This window comes from Salminus brasiliensis, chromosome 18 (assembly GCF_030463535.1).
Source record: "Salminus brasiliensis chromosome 18, fSalBra1.hap2, whole genome shotgun sequence".
NCBI lineage: Eukaryota > Metazoa > Chordata > Actinopteri > Characiformes > Bryconidae > Salminus > Salminus brasiliensis.
Window position 1 is genome coordinate 1,106,545 of NC_132895.1, and position 18,720 is coordinate 1,125,264.

Consider the following 18,720-nt stretch of genomic DNA (forward strand, 5'->3'; position numbering starts at 1 on the left):
TATTTCTAAACATCTCCCAGAACAGTCGCTAGACTTTGGAGTTTAGCTAGACTGGTGTTTTATGGCGAATCTAACCAAAACATGTCCCAAATTAGCAGTATTAGCATTGCCCCAGGTTAGCATTGTTAGCAATACCGGACCATAATGCATCATACCCGTTCACAGGTAGAATTTGGACAGTACTGAGTGGTGTGGTGCAACACATAAACACCACTACCTGCTAGTACGCTACCCCACCATGTGGGAGACTGGGGTTCGATTCCTGGTCTGGGTGACTGAGCTGCTGTTCTACACCAATAAGAGTCCTTGGGCAAGACTCCCAACACTACACTGGCCCAAGGATACACCTGCCTATCCTGCTACAGTGTACACACTCTACAGTACCGTACCGCATAGCAGGGTTCTCAACCCAGGTCCCGGAAGCACCCTGCCCTGCACATTTCAGTGGACTCCCTGCTCCAACACACCCCTGAACTCTGAAAGGACTTGCTGGGGGCAGGGGGACCCCTGAATGAGCAGGACAGGGTCTCTCCAGGACCCTGTAGTATTAGTGTGCAGTCCACAGTTGGTCACATAACAGTGTTGTTGTGTCAAGAATCTCCCATCATGCCTCCTGCTGTGCGCGCGCCTGCGCGCTCGCAAACTCCTCCACAGCAATAGCGCTGGAGCGCGCGCAAACACTTGTCTGTGGCGGATGGGAGGTGGAGGAGGAGGAGGAGGAGGAGGAGGAGGAGGAGGAGGAGGGTGGGGGACAGTTTACTATCCTCCTCCACCACCACCACCACTACCCCCGCCTCCAAACACACACACACACACACACACACACACTCATACACTCTCCCTCTCTCTCCACCAACTACCCCCACCACCCACCCTTCCTCGTGCCACAGCGCGCGCTCAGAGAGAGAGAGAGAGAGAGAGAGAGAGTGAGAAAGAGCCATGGCTTGGATGCGCACGTGCGTTCTCCTGTCTTGGTAAGTAGGAAAGTGCACTTTTTTGACGTATTTCGCGCTCGTGCTTTTTGTTTGTTTGTTTGATTCACAGTTGTAGCGCGCGCAGTGTTTGTTGATTGGTTTCTTCGCGTGTTTATTTGTTGCAGCGTGGCAACAACAGCAGCGCGCGCGTATTTGCGCTTATATGTGCTTATGTAGGGAGGAGTGTGACCGTGCAGGAAACTTTTAAAGTGGTAGAAACTGAGTGTGTTTGTGTGTGTGTGTGTGTGTGTGTGTTCTGCAGTGTGTGTCAGGTCTGGTCAAACGCACCGACTGAGTCCAGCATCTATTTGGATAACATCACGCGCATCCTGGACAGATTACTGGACGGATACGACAACAGACTGCGGCCAGGCTTTGGAGGTACTGCAGCTCTTTCTCCTAGAACGCAGCATTACGAGGTTTTCTCATTGAAGTTCACAGGAGTGAAGTTAACGAGCTCAGTTCTAATGTACAGCTGCTGCAGGAAGGGTTCTCCACACCATGCCATAGGAGAACCACTGCAGCTTCATCAAGCAGCTTTTCAGTAGATGATGCATTGGAGCATCCTCCTCCTCCTCCTCCTTCTGCTCCTCAGGGATTGTCAGATATCAGGGTCTGGTTTGAGAACCATTGCTTTAGAGAACCGTGGTTAGTCCTCTTCACTCTCTATGTGTCTGGGTACCGGTTTGGGAACCACCTTCTAGAAACTTTTGCTTAAGTTGGATGAAACTTATTGAAACATTTAACGGAACCTATCTATGAAGAACCCTTAAATTAGTATCAAACCATCTGAACGTTCTCCAAACGTACACTGGGGACTGGTTTAGAGAACCCTTGTTGTGAAGGAGATGTGTGAGAGCGTAAAGAACCTTTTCAAAGTTTCATTTCAAGTATATATCAGTGTGGAACCATTCAAGGGTTCTTCACACTTCACACAAATCTGGTTTCCAAACATGGTTCTTTAGTGCAGTGGTTCTCCAACTGTTTCTTTTCAGGGGCCGCTGAATCTCAAGGGCAATCTGGGGGCTGGTTTGAGAACCGCTGCTGTAGAGAACCCTTGTTAATGAGATGTGTGTGAGTGTGGAGAGCCTTTTAAAGAACCTCCGTGTAATGTAACGTATCTAAATAGAACCCGTATATCAGTATAGAACCAGATTGTCATGCTCAGGGCGGTGGCTCTGGGGAGCCTCCAGGTGGTCCTCACGTTTTCTCTGTCCCAGTGTTCTGGGTTGGGTTTGATCGAACTTGGAACCGTCCCAGCGGACCCTGCGGACCCTGCGGATTGAGAACTGCTGCTGTACGGAACTAACAGTGTTTTTTCCTGTTCCATCGCTCGGAGAACCCTTTGTGGCTCCTTTATATTTCAGAGTGTGCCAGAACTCGTTCTGATTGTTCTGCTTTCGTCTCTTGAAATGCCTTCAGAGGGAAGTGTGCTGTGTACTGGTAGCGATGAGCAGCCAGACGCTCGTTTACAGAAAGAAAATCACTGTTTATTTAGTGTTTATGGGTTTTAAAGAGTTTCCAGCAAACGACACACACTGCAGCTAACCGTCCTCTCCTCGACGCCATCAGTATAGAACAGCAAGCAGAAATAAACACTGAACACTGATACTTTACATCACACATACTGTATATATATATATATATATATATATATATATATATACATATATATAGATCTCAGTGTGAAATGTAAATATAACCCCTTTAGACTGTATCATAGCCCAAACGTCTTCAAAACTACATTACTGTCACTGTTAAACCAGTTTCATAGGCCCTAAAATAGAACCCTGAGGGACTCCACCAGCTATGCTAAATCAAACTGCTGCATTGGGATTAATAACTGAATAATAAGCCTAGCATTCAGTACATTTGTTACTATATAGGGCTTCTTAACAGGCCTTTATATGATAGACTACTGTATATAAACTACTTTATATAAAACTGGGTTCTAGACACAACCAAAGAATATCCATATATCACCCATCTTAAAAGTACGGTTAACGGCTTTTGGTTGGGATGTGTGATTTAAGAAAACGTACATTGTGTGAAACTTTTTTAGGCTTTGAAAGCTAACACTTCACACTTCCAGACAGCAGTTCTTTAAGGAACAGCCCACTGAAAGAAGCAAAAGGGAACTTACAGTGGTTCTTCATTGGCTTTTCTAATTCCTTGCTTCCTTTTGGCTCTTTTATGTTAAATATTGGTATTATTTTGACTATTAAAGTGTAGCTTTCTGCAGGTTTATGTAGTTGATTGTTTGTTTTAGAACTGATACACTGATGCAGTCTCCTGAAGTTAATGAATGGCAGTACTGTTAGTTAAGCTGGGATTGAGCTAAACTGTTTAATTATTATTCATTTAGGCTTGTTGAGTTAGTTGATTTAGGCAAGTAGGGGTGGCATATCATCACTATTCACTACTACTACTACTAAATATAATAATAATAATAACAATAATAATAACAATACTAATAATAATAACCAGTGGCCCATGAATAATCCTCTATCTCTGTTTTATGTAAAAAAAAAATCCATGATGATATAAATCCTCCAAAATAACAGGAATAAAGGCCTGCTTCTTTATTTTGCATTATAATTTTTAATATATTTCCATTTTCTAAAAAGATTTCAATTTGGGAGATGTGTGTTTTTCTGTACTGTGATGATATATATATATATATTCCAAACTGGGGAAATCCTGGTCTATCACATTTGATTCTTTGGATAAATTAATAAAAATATATATAATAATAATAATAATGCAGATCCATCTTAAATTGTTGGTGTACTTAAGTATTTAAGTATTAGTATTTAAGTATTTAAGTATTATTTTTTTTCTTAAAAAAACACTGTTTTCTGCTTATAGGTCCAGTCACTGAGGTCAAAACTGACATTTTTGTCACCAGCTTTGGTCCCGTGTCGGACGTGGAAATGGTATGTGAGTAAACATGAAGCACAATCACATACAGTGAGTCGTCAAAATTTAAAAAAAAAAAATAGTCTTTTAGTCTCATACACAGTATTCATTGTGTAATTTATTTCATATATTTTTTTATCTGTGTATCCAAATACAATAATATATAATAATGATCATATTCATTCAGTCTTTAAGTGTCATAATATTTTCCCCATATCACCCATGTACACATGCACAGGAGTGTGTACTGTGTTATACTGTATACATGCACACACCAGTATTTTACTGGCTAGAATGTCGGCAGTAATTGCTTCCAGTTCTTTTACGTCCACTGCCTCAAGTCATGTCCACTCCAGCCTTCATTATTCTGGCATTTGGGCAGGATGTCATTAGAGCAGCTTAGCTTAGCGATTTTAATCTGGTTGACAATCCCTGTCAGTGAGGGTCCCAGCTGAGCTGAGTTTTATTCCCCTTCACGCCATACTATCCCCCGCGCTGCCGTGTGATGCGCTGTGACAATCCGATAGGCAGTATGGATAAGTCTCTGTGCACGACTCCGGAGCACGGGAACATGGTGTTGGATAAAACCTGCTGGCGCTGAGGCGGACTCGTTTTGCAGGAGATGCTGTTTTTTGGACGTGTTTCTAATCTGTAGGCAGGAGTGAGGTCTCGGCTGGTGAAGGCACTGCTGTAGACGGCTCAGCTCGGACAAAACATGACAGAAGCACCTCTTATTACTGTCAAACAGTGACTGCCACAAGTTTGGGGACGCCTAGCTCTCCGACTGGATTGTGAACTGTCAGATTGGGCACAAACTAGCACGGATATCGCAGTGATGTCGATATTGAATAATATTTAACATATGTGTCAGTCCTCACCCTCCCAGTGTCGGTGGTGTTAAGTGCGATAGGTGGAGAGTACTAACGAGTGGGCTGGGTAATTGGCTACTCTAAAATTATGGAGAAAATGTGGGATTGGGATTAGCACAGTATCTCTGTGCTTAGGCCTTGTTAGCTCATGCTGAGTGAGTTAGCTTGGCAATAGGGCTTGAGTTCGTGGTTAGCAGGTTAGCTAACCAAATGTTATGAAATGTAAAGAAATTTTAACATTTTAGTCTTGATTAACCAGATGCGGTTTAGTAAAACTTTATTTTTTTAAATCTGTGTATCCAAATATTTGTAAATATCATAATAATGATCAAGCTGAGCGAGTTAGCTTGGCAATAAGGCTTTAGTTGGTGGTTAGCATGTTAACTAACCAAAAAAATATTAGCTAAAAAAATTTGTAATGAAATTTCTTAATTTAAGTCTCATTTAACCTGATGCAGATCAGTAAAACAATATTTATTGTTTATTTTTGTGTATTTTATTTTTAAATCTGTATCCAAATATTGTAATAACGATCACGCTGAGCTAGTTAGCTTGGCAATAGGGCTTTGGGTAGTGGTTAGCATGTTAGCTTGTGGTTCATGTTTTAACGTGGCACCAGGGCCACCTTTATTATTCATGGTTTGGTCATGGTTAGTGTAGTACTAGGGCAGATTACCGCAGCTAGCATGTTAGTTTGAACTTAGCATATTAGCTTGCGTTTAGCTTGTCCTGTCAGAATGTCCTGTTTTAATTTTTATATTTGATTTTTTTTTGCCTGTATTTTTTTCAATATTGCATAATAGAGCATCATTAAGTTTGTAATGTTGTACTAAAGGAATTTCTACAGTAAATTCAGACGATAGCTGTAGATTATTACACAGGTAAATATTGATATTGATAAATGTGCCAGAAAAAAAAATAGAATATTGTTATGCATATTAGAAAATCTATATATGTTCAGTGCTACTGACGTTCCTATCAAGAGCACTGTATTGTAATAAAAATGCCACATATTCCCGTCATTCAGGAATACACGATGGACGTGTTCTTTCGTCAGACGTGGATAGACGAGCGGCTCAAGTTCAAGGGCCCCATCGACATTCTGCGTCTGAACAACCTGATGGTCAGCAAAATCTGGACGCCGGACACATTCTTCCGCAATGGCAAGCGCTCCATTTCCCACAACATGACCACTCCCAACAAGCTGTTCCGCATCATGCAGAACGGAACTATCCTCTACACCATGAGGTAAGGCCAACTGCCCGAACTCCATGCTTTCCAAATCAGGAGAGTCATCCACCCTTCTATCCTCACGCTGGCTTCCTTCAGACTGACTGATGCACAAAAGAGCCACTGCACTTAACAGAGCATTGCTTTTAGCAGCACTGGAGCTCTTACCAGCTCACACACACACACACCAGCACACACCACCCTTCCTTACAACCCGGCTGACCATTTTTGGTTAGTAGAACGTTCAGTTTGTCAGGTTTTCTGGACGTTCCAACAATGTTTAGATATAATATTTTTTTAACAGTCCAGTAACCTTTATTAATTTATTCTCACAATAGAATTTGGGGTTTTCACTTTTGGTAGTAAGTGATGGAAGTTCATCAATTAAAATTTTTATTATCAGTGTGAATTCAGAATGTATTCTTTTTATAAATTTATATAAATAAACGCTCCAGTTCTTCATTTTGGAAAACATTTTATGTAACGTTCATTAAATATTACGTATCTGGTTGTAAGAGTGTTTTTAATTTATAATGTAGGAGATGTGTCTTTGAGTATTTCCATAATATTAATGTTTAACTAACTAATGTTAAACCCATTATTATATCACATATTTTTATAAACAATATTTCTGTAGCGTTACAGGCTAACGCTCTTAGAACCTTTAAACCCTAACCCTTGCTACACGTTCTTGTGATGTTCTCTGTTAGCTGGGAATCGACCTAATCTATTGATGCCCATTGCTTTGTGGTGTAGAGGTAGGCGGTATGGCTTTACCATTACTGTGATGATTTTAGCTGTTATGCTTTTGTGTATGGTGAATATCATCAGCACTTAAATGTCATATTTGTGTAGCTTTTTTACAATAGTTGTCGTCACAAAGCAGCTTTACATAAATAGTAATTAGTAAAAACAAAGACAAAAAGAAATAACGTAAGACATGAGGGATCCAAGACCCCCAGTGAGCAGCCAACAGCAACAGGGGCAAGGAGAACCTCCCTCAGAGCTGGAGGAAGAAACCTTGGGAGGAACCAAGACTCACAAGGGGGACCCGACCCGTCCCCCTCTGATCAGAACTATTTAAACATTAATGATAAAAACTACCAAACCATCTAAACTGCTGAACTGCTCTGATCATAATCATAATATAATAATCATGGTGTAGAATAACTTAATATAGTCATGGCAGTGATGGTCAGAGGAATGATGGGTAATAGTGGTGATATTAATAGTGCAGATAGTTAAGAGTCCATTTAGGTTTAACATGGTCATTAAACAGGTAGCAGTGGTGGGAGGGTGTGCCACTGGTCTGGCATGGGTGGTGGTGGGCGGGCCTGCTAGCCATGTAATGCATGCATTAAGGTTGGGTGAAATGGTAAGATGTTATAGGAGGATGTATAAAAAGAAATGATCGCAGACAGAATGCATCAGTAGCGACGGATTCTTTAAAACTACTGTTCAGATAATCTCCTGTACTGAGTACAGTGCTGCACTTCATGTTAGACTGTAGTCTGTAAACCTGCAGAGATCAGTGTGTTTCTTAAACACTGACGATATCCTCATTATGCTTAGGAAATTCAATTGTGTATTACAGTAATAAAATTGATCACTGTGCATTAAAATATGGCCATATTGCCCAATCCTAGCATGTAGAGTTTATAAAGTGTTTCATAGTGGGCATAGTAATTTGATAAGCTCTACTCTGATTGGCTGATTTACAGTAAGGCACAATGACAGCTTACAGGAGTCACATAGCATAATGTAGCAAAGCATTGTTATTAGGACTATTAGGATTAAGATTATTCTCGGGTCTTACCGTATAGTGCTGACATCCCGTCCTGTGGTGTGCAGTATACCAGCTAAAGACATGGTGAAGCCTGGCGCTGGGCTTTTAGCCTCGCATGGAGACCTGCGCTCCACTTTGGAGCTCCCCCCTCCTGGGATCAGGCCTCAGGAAAGGTAAAAGAAGGTAGAGCAGCATGTGGGCTGAGGTGGTACAGTAATACTACAGGATTTTACACTAATATGACTCTATGGGTTCTGCAGCGTTACACAGCAGTTCTGGAGAGAGGTTCTCCTCCTGCAGCTCCACCACCAAAGCTCCATAGTGCAGTAGCAGCAGCGCTCCGGCCCGGAGTGGGAATGATGGAGACGCCCTGTTAGTTCTCCCTGTTCCAGTCAGTGGAGCGTCAGCATGATGCTGAAGCTGCTAGTTTAAGGGACAGTTGATACAGGTCGGCGCTCGTTTCTGATCGAGTGTGTGTTTCATTACATAGAGCAGAATTTGTTCTTTTTAATGGAATATGATTTTTTATTCATATTTTGTTTATAATGATTTTTTAATAAAAGTCACTTTCATCTGAGCTTCTGAAAGCAGTTAGGGTGGGCGATATGACAATATTTGATCGAAATTGTGATCAATTTTGTTATCGTGATACAAGCGAGGGTACTATGATATGAAATATTATCAGTCCTGACCAACTGCACACCTCGTTACAGAGAGTGTAATTAAGGCTGTTTAATTAGAATGATTTGTGAAGATTTTAATATATATATGACTCTACTCAGTAGAGGTGAGTGTTGCGGTTTTTAAGACTCTGCTGATGCAGATTCTGCATGTCAAAATATTCAGATAAATATTGTGTATTGGGAAATTGTCTTTAAATATCATGATATAATATTTTTGCCATATTGCCTATAGAGATGCACCGGTCCGATATTAGGATCGGAATAAAGCGAAAGGATCGGTTCCATGGACCGGCCTAATTATCTGATACCCGATATTAACTGAACCGATACCCGAATTATCCGGACCGATATTAACAAAATTAGCTGGATCGGGTATCGGATAATTAGGCCGTCCATGGAGCCGATCCTTTCACTTTAATTGGTCAGTGTGAAGCGGCACTAAATATTTACGTTTGCAGTGTTTAATTGCTGCTTGTTTGATTGACCAGGTTACTTATTTATTCTAATTCTCTCTCTATTTTAATATATTTTAAGAAGTTTGACTCCTTTTTTACTTAGAATTTGAATGCTTTGTCCAGGTTCTGCACAGTTGTTTATTTTCATGACAAATAAATGGTAATTTAGTACATTTATATCTGTGTGTTAATTTATTATATTATATAAAGTAATGTTTAAGTGAATCCTGATGCCTTAAGTCTCTCCCACATGGTGAGGTGTACGCAATGCAGCAATGGTATCAGATTGGTATCGGGTATCGACCGATATATAAAGTTTATGTTTATGTATGGATCGGTGCATCCCTAATTGCCCAGCCCGACTGCCACAGTTAGAGCGTTTTTACATGTCTGTACATTATGACACATGTTGTGAATGATCAAAAATGTCTTTAAGTATTACTACTTTTAAGTAATATGATGTTTTTTGTTTTTTGCCATATCGCCCACCCCTACTGTGGCTCTGCTGTTAAACAGATCTCCCTCTCCCTCGTTACTGTCTCTGGGTTCGGCCTCCTGCTGTCTCTAGCTCTGTTTTCTCTTCCCGTTTCCCATCATCTGCTCTCTCCTCATCCTCCTGCTTCTTCACTTCGCTCGCAGTCATTTTCTCCTCTGTCGATCGCTCTCCCTCTCTTTTTATGGTCACTTTCCTTCTGGTCATTAAAGTTTGAAGTTGTTGGCAGACTCAAGAAAAACTGTTGTTTGAAACTAAAGTTCAGTTCTGGTTTTATTGGCAGAACTGAAATAAAGTCTGATCACCTGAAGTTTAGCTCTCGTTATTGTTTTTTCTGTTATTGTAGGGTTTAGGGTTGCAGTAGTCTTTTAGGCCGGCTGCCTGTTCTGTACTGGACCTTAAATCTGCTGTGAAAATACTTTTATTATTAATATTTAATGGTATGGCGCTTTTTACAGCTGTTGTTGTCACAAAGCATCTTTACACAATCAGTAATCATGAAAAAAGACCCCCAATGAACAACATATAAAACAATATTTTATTATAAATAAACAATTATTAACTTACTGTTATTTAGCCAACTGTAACCACTAGCAGAATTCTTTTAGGAACATTTATTCATTCATTCAATTATAACAACATCTGTGGGCTCTCAGAAGTGCTTTGCCTCCAGCTATTATGGAAGCCCTGAAATTGTTAACAAAAATGACTAAATAATCATTAAAAATGACAAAAGACGTTTGTGTTTTAGTTTTTAAAGATGAAATAATCCTGCAGCAGAACGCTTCTGTAAAGCTTATTTGAATTCAGACACTTTAATAAAATGTTACTTAAATTAATTGTTTATTTTATTTATTTATTAGTGCAATGTGACAACAACAAATATGATTATGGTTTTTAACCCATTTTAGTTTACACTTCAGACACATTTTTTTTAAGTATACATCACTTTGGTGGAAAATACTTTTGGTGGAAAATATTTTCAACTGTGTTTACATTTACCTTTTAAATGCACAACAAGTTACAGACATATTGTTTATTGTTTATTAAATAAATCATGGTCAAGACGAGTTATAGATGAGGAAATCTGTGTTTCTGTCTTTACATGCAGATTAACCATCAATGCAGAATGTCCCATGAGGCTGATCAACTTTCCCATGGACGGTCACTCCTGTCCCCTGAAGTTTGGCAGCTGTAAGTCACTTTCAGAACTTATACTGAGAGCCCAGGTGTACAGTATGTGAATGTTACATTCCTGTTTGGGCTTTTGTTCGCTGCAGATGCGTACCCTATAAGCGAAATCGTCTATACGTGGAAAAAAGGGCCGCTGTTTTCAGTTGAAGTCCCTCAGGAGTCGTCCAGCCTGCTGCAGTATGACCTGATAGGACAGACCGTGTCGAGTGAAAGGTTAAAGTCCAACACAGGTGAGCAAACACGAACAGTTGCTTTCATAACAGACTAATAAATCAGCTGCATTAACTGAATGATCTAACTATTCTGCCCTTTCTGCTGCCTCACCAAGAGTCCGTTGAAGAGGGGCTGGAGGATGGCTAACTCTAATATATATCTAATATATATAGAAAATATTGCATAAATAAGTAATTAATAACTTTTGATCACATCATCCCTGGGATTCAAACTCACACCCTTCCATAACTCTACAGTTGAGTCAATCATCAATCTCTCAATTAACCAACCTTTATTTAAACTTGTACATTGATGGTGACCATCATTTATAATGTATTTGAGCCAATACATAAAATATGGATTCAGAAATAAAAATTTAACATTTATATATTGTTAAACAAGTAGGATCTGACAGAAATTCTAAATAATATAATTAGTTAATAATAATTATTAATATAATATATTATGTTCCAAATAAAGTGTAATGGATAAATCTAAAGTACAATTATAAATAATAAGCCAAACAGGGATTGAAAAAGAATAAAAAGATAATAAATAATACACAAATAAGTGGAAATGTGGAAATAATTAGACTATAACTAAAATAATAGTTAAGGTAAATAAAAGAGGTTGGAAAGGGTAAATAAAAGGTAAAAACCTTAAAACTAAAATATACCAAAATCACCATGGTTAAAATAACGTGTAAAACTGATAAAATAAGAAAACGAGTTAAAAACATAAACTGAATGCACAAAGAACTCTGAGTAGCTCCGCCCCCAGTGTGGCTCCATAATATTATTTAAATCTGAGTTTCTGCGGTTTATTAGAGGTTAAGAAGTCTTCCCATTCAAACCTAACAGTCATATCAGCCAGTAAAGCACCTTTTAACTCCTTTCTGGATGCTTTTCTTTATTTTGTTTATTCAGTCCGTGTCAGAAAGTCTCACATCAATCACACATAACTCATTTTATCCTTTCTCTGATTGAATAAAACAATCATAAGCTCTAACTGATCCAAACTGTGTTCAAACTGCTTCAGCAAAAAACACAGCGCATCCAACAAGAACCAACAAGAACCAACAAGACCACAGCTCTACAGCACTAAAAACATGGAGGCTCACAGAAAGCTCTGCTGATGGATTCTACACCCTCACTCCTCTGGAGTAGCCTTACAACCTGTAAACTTGTGTTCTGCTGGTACAGTCCCGTTCTGGTGGTCTCTGGAAGGACTGCAGTAGAAAACTGGTATAAATCCCTTAAATCAGTATCAGCCGTCATCTGAGCCCTGATCAACAGTATGCCAGACAGAAGCTACAAAGTACGGGCTTCTAAAGGAGAAGTGTTTAACCCTCGTGTTTGGCTCCTGCAGGCGAATACATAGTCATGACGGTTCACTTCCACCTTCAAAGGAAGATGGGATTTTTCCTGATTCAGACATACATCCCCTGCATCATGACTGTCATCCTCGCTCAGGTGTCCTTCTGGATCAACAAGGAGTCCGTTCCGGCCAGGACTGTATTTGGTGAGTCAGCATTTTTGTGATTTTGTGAATCTGTCCAACTGCTCTGTTACTATTAGTGCCCCCTACGTTTCCTGTAGTGTATTACAGTCTGTCAGAATGAGCGTGTGGATCATATGAGTATTATAGAGCATTATAGAGCGCCCCCTATGCTTTCTATAGTGTATTACAGTCTGTCAGAATGAGCGTGTGGATCATATGAACATTATAGAGCATTATAGAGCGCCCCCTATGCTTTCTATAGTGTATTACAGTCTGTCAGAATGAGCGTGTGGATAATATGAACATTATAGAGCATTATAGAGCGCCCCCTACGCTTCCTTTTGTGTATTACAGTCTGTCAGGATGAACAAGTGGATCATATGAACATTATAGAGCATTATAGAGCGCCCCCTACGCTTCCTGTAGTGTATTACAGTCTGTCAGGATGAGCGTGTGGATCATATGAACATTATAGAGCAATATAAAGCGCCCCCTACGCTTCCTGTAGTGTATTACAGTCTGTCAGGATGAACAAGTGGATCATATGAACATTATAGAGCATTATAGAGCGCCCCCTACGCTTCCTGTAGTGTATTACAGTCTGTCAGAATGAGCGTATGGATCATATAAACATTATAGAGCATTATAGAGCGCCCCCTATGCTTCCTGTAGTGTATTACAGTCTGTCAGAATGAGCGTGTGGATCACATGAACATTATAGAGCATTATAGAGCGCCCCCTACGCTTCCTGTAGTGTATTACAGTCTGTCAGAATGAGCGTGTGGATCATATAAACATTATAGAGCGCCCCCTATGCTTCCTGTAGTGTATTACAGTCTGTCAGACTGTGTATAAATCCACATTGAGCATTATTGACCAGCTCAGACCACCTGAAACCAGCAGAATCAAATGTGATACCAGTAGCAGCCAAGACTGACAGAGTACCCAGAGAACCTGCAAGCACATACAAGTATAACCTAAAAGGCAAGTCCCAGACTGCAGCTTTGTCCAGTTAAGGGAACCCTGTTTATACTGTATTATGGGATGAGTGGACGCTAGTGAAGGCATGCTAATCTGAAGCCCTCCAGCCAGCAGGAAGTTAGCAGTATTCCTCCTTCCTGTGATTTAGCATTGTCAGCACGTTTTGGTGTGCTTTTATATCCGTGTATAAAGTAAGCTTCATTAGCTTAATGCACAGCTGTTGGCAGAAGTTGATGATGGGCTTAAATCACTCGGAGTGGCGCGGCCTGTGTGGCGTTCTGACGGAGGACAGAGGTAGATGGATTAGAGTCGAGGCACAGTCCTTCGTCTGCTGTCTTTCCTCTCAAGCAGCAGCAAGGCTGGGCCATATGTTACTGTTGTTGTGGTAAATGACGTCATGGCACTCCTTCCTGTGTTCATGTCTGGTAGGTTCAGCTCTCTTAGGACACGAAGACTGAGCAGGAAAGCAGATTTAGAGCAACTGTAGGAAGCGAACGCTGCAAAAATGATGGACTGCTTGGCAACTTCATCATAAATCTGTTTAAATATCTCAGATTCTCAGTATGAAACTAGATTAGCATTTCCTGAAGGAACTACAACAGTGCTTAAAATATGGCAAGTAGAAAGAATGTGAACTTGGCTATGTTGATGCAGTATGGTTGCTATGCTGGTGTTGCTAGGTGTTTGCTATAGTGTCCCAGAAAAGTCACTTTTCCACATTTTAATACATTAAAATTGGATTGTTTCCAATCTGTTAAATTCAGTAAATATAGTAATTCCAAAATGTAATTTTGTAAGTTTGTTTATTAATCTTAACAAAAGAGTGTTCTTCAAGGGTTCTTCAGTGAAGGCAGAAGTTCCATACAGAACCCATAGACTAAAGACTAGAGACTAAAAGCTTAAGTAGCCGTTCTTTGCCTAGTTTGTATTCGTATACGAGAGACCCCTCCGTTCTTTGTTGAAGCTTTTAACGTCGTTGTCTCAGAGCAGCTCTTCAGAGATCCTGACAGAGCCTGACCCTCTTCTGATTCATCAAATGGTCCCAATATTCCCTCAGAGCAAAGGATCCAAGGGACCAAAAAGGGGAACCCATCCTCCTCTGTTCGACCCTGGATAGCAGAACAGCTCACAAAACAGCGGGAGAATCACTGTTCAGACAAGTAAAATAAATAAATAAATAAATATAGCATAATGTGATATGTAACATATTTAATAATAATATTTCATAATTAATATAGTTTAATCTAATATAATTTAGAATGATAATATATATATATATATAGGTTCTTGCCAGCACACAGCCCTACCACTCATCTACACTCAGTCAGAACATCAGAAGCACGTGTCGTTGGAACAGGGGTGCCTCAACTTTTGCAAGCGACATATATGAGCTATATGAGCTACCCTCACGTCGGCGGAGGAAGGGAGATGCTCTGTACTCCTTCTCTGGGTTCAGCTGAAGTTCAGCTGTGTTGCTTGTTGAACAGTGATGGGCTTTCATCAGCTGTAGCCGTGGGAACGAAGGCCTTTAATGTTGTGGTCTGAGCTTTTGATTGCGTTCGGTGGCTTTTCTAATGTGCTGTATGATGAGGATCAGGGCTGTGCGTGGATTCAACTTGATTGTAATTGCAGGAACATCCATCTAAACTCCGCAGCTGGCGCTCCTCCTTCTCCGTGACCTCGGAGTTAGCCTACATGTTCATTTTAGGGGGAGAGAGAGAGGGAGAGAGAGAGAGATTGGAAAGCACTGGAAGGACTGTAAGGATCTTCCAGCCACATCAACAGAACCTTCACTAAGAGCTGAAATCTCCCAGAGTGCTCTGCTCGGGGACGTAATTGAGTGAGGTTAATTTGGACCAACTTTTTCCTGCTCATAAAAGCTTCCCTTAGCCTGCAGCTCTGCCTTTCACCCGAGCAGCTCGCTCTCTGTTTTCCTTTCCCTCTGCTTTCTTGCTTCCTCTCTGCCCTCATTCGCCGTGCTCTTTGAAAATGGGCATACACTATGTGGACAAAAGTATTGGGACACCTTATTTATTTTTTCGTTTCTTGTGAATCATTTACATTTACAGCATTTAGCTGACGCTCTTCTCCAGAGCCACTCCAACGTAGTGTTAGGAGTCTTGCCCAAGGACTCTTATTGGTGTAGTGAAGGATAGTCACCCAGACCGGGACTCGAACCCCAGTTCCCCACATGGTATGGTAGCTTACCACCTACAATCAAAGGAAAAGAGTTAAAGAGAGTTGATTCTGCTTTTGTTGGAGTAACTGTCTCTACTGTCCAGAGAAGATGACTTTCTGCTTTGCTGCTTTGCTGTGAGGATTTGTTTGCAATCAGCAAAAGTAACATTAGTGAATTTATTATCCCCAACTCCCCAACTCCTCCCAAAAGAACTGGATGGGGCTCCACCACCATCATTCCAGAAAACACAGTTCTTCCACTGCTCCACAGCTCCTCGATGCTGGGGGGCTTTATACCCCTGTATAGCCTACGCCTGGCATTAGACAGCATGGTGCCAATAGGGTCATGATGTTGATCTGCTCCAGAGAGTCCTATTCTATTGGCAGTACTTCTTCTCTACAGGGACTAGACAAGCTGTGTGTGTGCATTTGTACATCTGTGTCAGCAATGGGTGTAACTTTAAGTAGCTGAATGCATTCATTAGAAAGAGTGTCCACAAACATTTGGACATGTAGTGTATGTAGTTAGCATTCCTGGTTTCCACCTAACTGAATGGCTATTGGCTTAAATGTGGTGTTAACAGCTTGGAGGAGATACAGGCCTTTGAGCACTTTTCTGTACAGGAATTTAATGTTAATTAAATGGGAAAGGGTTTAATTTATCCTGGTGAACATGAGTTGGGGTGCCAGGAAAACTGACACAGCAATCTAGCTGCCAGAGACTTAGGACAGAAACCACAAATCACTGTGTTTTATGGTTTTGGAGCAGCCACGGATGAGCCCAAGTTCTCCATACCGGTGCCAAGCATGGGCTAGAGGGGTATAAATGTATAAATATAGACCATATATCTAAAAATATCCAGACTTCTAATGCATTAACTGTGCCCATTGCTGGCATGGGCATCAGTCAGAGCTTCTATAACTTCCTTAGAAAAACACTGAGCAATTGAGCTGGATGCTCTGCTCTGGAGTAGGGTGGGTGAGGTGAGTGTAGAACTGGGTGATTTGTAAAAATATATATAACAATATTTAAAGACATTTTTTTACGATATACAATATTTATCTCAATATTTTGTCATGTAGACAAAATGCACCAACAGTGTAAAATTTTTAAAAACTGATATCCAAATATTCTCACATAATGAGTACCGTGATTTTTCCTCAAAATATGCTTCACTACATTTAATTTAATAGGACCGATTACACTCTCTGTAATAAACGTGCAGATAATCAGTGTTCTTTAAGCACTGACGATATCCAAAATACACTCAGAAAAGCATTATGTTTACCATGATAACAAAATTTATCACAATACAATAAAATATTGCCAAATTGCCCAGCTCTTCTGTAGTGACTCAGATGGAGGGACTGCTGCTGAGAGCACAGAAGCTGAATTGGACGTTTTTTGGATCTGTAGCCACTCGCTAAGCTAGCCTTTGCTTAGCTAACATGGCTTGCATGGCAAGCTGAGCTGCCGACACAAGTACTGACCATAAATACTCGGGTTTGAGAGAGTGAAGTGGAGCGACTGGTGTTGGGATTGACAGAAAGGAGTCATTAGAGACCGGTTCTGCTGTGTTTGGACTCATGGCCGGCTATCTAGGCTTAGATAAGTTAGCTAGCAGGCTAGATTTCCAGTCGAGTGAAGGTCTTAGGACTGTTTTCAGGCTCGTTTAGAAGACTGGCTCCTCCATGTTTGCTTGCTTTGACTTTCAGTTGAACTCAACGTCACAAAAACTCGCAACTACGATGGGCTGTTTTATTTATCACCAATCAGTGAGCTCCACAGCGCCCCCACCCTATGGCTCTCTTAAATGCATGTGAAGGAATGAGCATATTTGGCTGTGTACTAGATGGACACCGAACAGAAACATTTTGAAATACCGTCCTCATTTTTAAATATGTTATGGCGTCCTAGCCTACTCTGGAGTAGCCGTGAGCACATGACCCTAAGGTCACAGCGCCCAAATATAAACCCCCCCCAGCATACTCTGCCATCTAACATCTTTGGGATGAGTGTTGGAGTGGCAGAACCATTTAAAAGAAGGACCTGACCTCACTGATGCTTATATTGAATATTGAAATTATTAATAGCGCTGGTTTTAACATCTGATTGGGTGATTGGCACTTAAAGATTTTAAGAACTTGGACAGATTTGTGTGATTTGTGGCATAAATGTGTGTTTAAGAGTAAAAGTTTTGGCATCTGTGGAGAAACTTTTTTGTAAATATTATAAAAAACAAAAAAAACATAAATTCAGTTAGATATTTAATTGACTACTAATGGATTTCACTCTTGCTGTGCCTATCAACACAGCCTCAACTACTTCAATGGATCAAATTTGATGGCTGTTCATCGCAGTTCTGCATCTAACTCTCATTCTTATCATTTCCAGACTCAGCTTTGTCCACCACCAGCCGTGTTCGTAATGAGGGAGCACTAAAGCTGTGTTCTTAGTCAAAGGCAGGCATCACTCTGACTCGTTAAGAGGACCATGAGTCTGCAAATGATCTGTGTGAATTTCTAATGGTCCAAAGCTCACCAATTGGTCCTTCTTTTCAGTCCCAGTGCTTTTATCCTGGTGGAGATGGGATCCATAAAGGTCTCTGCTGATTTGTATTAATGACCCGTTTTACACTCACCATGGATTCACCCCATAAGCAGTGAGAAATAAAGGCAGGAGCTGTTCTGCATATTTAGATTTAATTGGGATTGAGATGTATGCCCTCACAGGAGCTAGAGCTGGACCGTGTGAGATAAGATAAACTTTATTAATCCCTGAAGAGAGCTTGCATTGTTCCGTCATAACGGAGCGTAAAGTACAGCCAAACAGTCGGTTTTGTGGCTATAACAATGGACTTACATGGATGTCCAAAAGTTTGTGGACACCCCTTATAACAAATGCATTCAGCTACTTTAAGTTATACCCATTGCTGACACAGGTGTGCACGCAAACAGCTTGGCTAGTCCCTGTAGAGAGAAGTACTGCCAATAGAATAGGACTCTCTGGAGCAGATCAACATTATGAACCTATTGGCACCATGCTGCCTAATGCCAGGCGTGGGCTAGTAGAGGGGTATAAAGCCCCCCAGCACTGAGGAGCTGTGGAGCAGTGGAAGAACTGTGTTCTCTGGAATGATGGTGGTGGAACTCCATCCAGTACTTTTGGAAAGAGTTGGGGATGATGATGATGAGGTGGTAATCATCGTCCAACATCCTGACTTCATTAATGCTGTTTTCAGTGA

General features: G+C 40.7%; 1 protein-coding gene across 1 annotated transcript in view; it reads left to right on the plus strand.

Moving 5' to 3' along the window:
- Nucleotides 1–904: 904 nt before the first annotated feature.
- The window catches only part of gabra6b (gamma-aminobutyric acid type A receptor subunit alpha6b), a 65,475-nt gene continuing 47,659 nt past the window's right edge, over nucleotides 905–18,720 (plus strand). Inside the window, exons 1-7 of the mRNA XM_072662470.1 lie at nucleotides 905–974; nucleotides 1,237–1,355; nucleotides 3,843–3,910; nucleotides 5,790–6,010; nucleotides 10,521–10,603; nucleotides 10,690–10,833; nucleotides 12,185–12,337. Of these exons, the coding sequence (XP_072518571.1) occupies nucleotides 940–974; nucleotides 1,237–1,355; nucleotides 3,843–3,910; nucleotides 5,790–6,010; nucleotides 10,521–10,603; nucleotides 10,690–10,833; nucleotides 12,185–12,337 (823 nt within the window). The 5' untranslated portion in view covers nucleotides 905–939. The remainder of the gene's footprint in view (nucleotides 975–1,236; nucleotides 1,356–3,842; nucleotides 3,911–5,789; nucleotides 6,011–10,520; nucleotides 10,604–10,689; nucleotides 10,834–12,184; nucleotides 12,338–18,720) is intronic.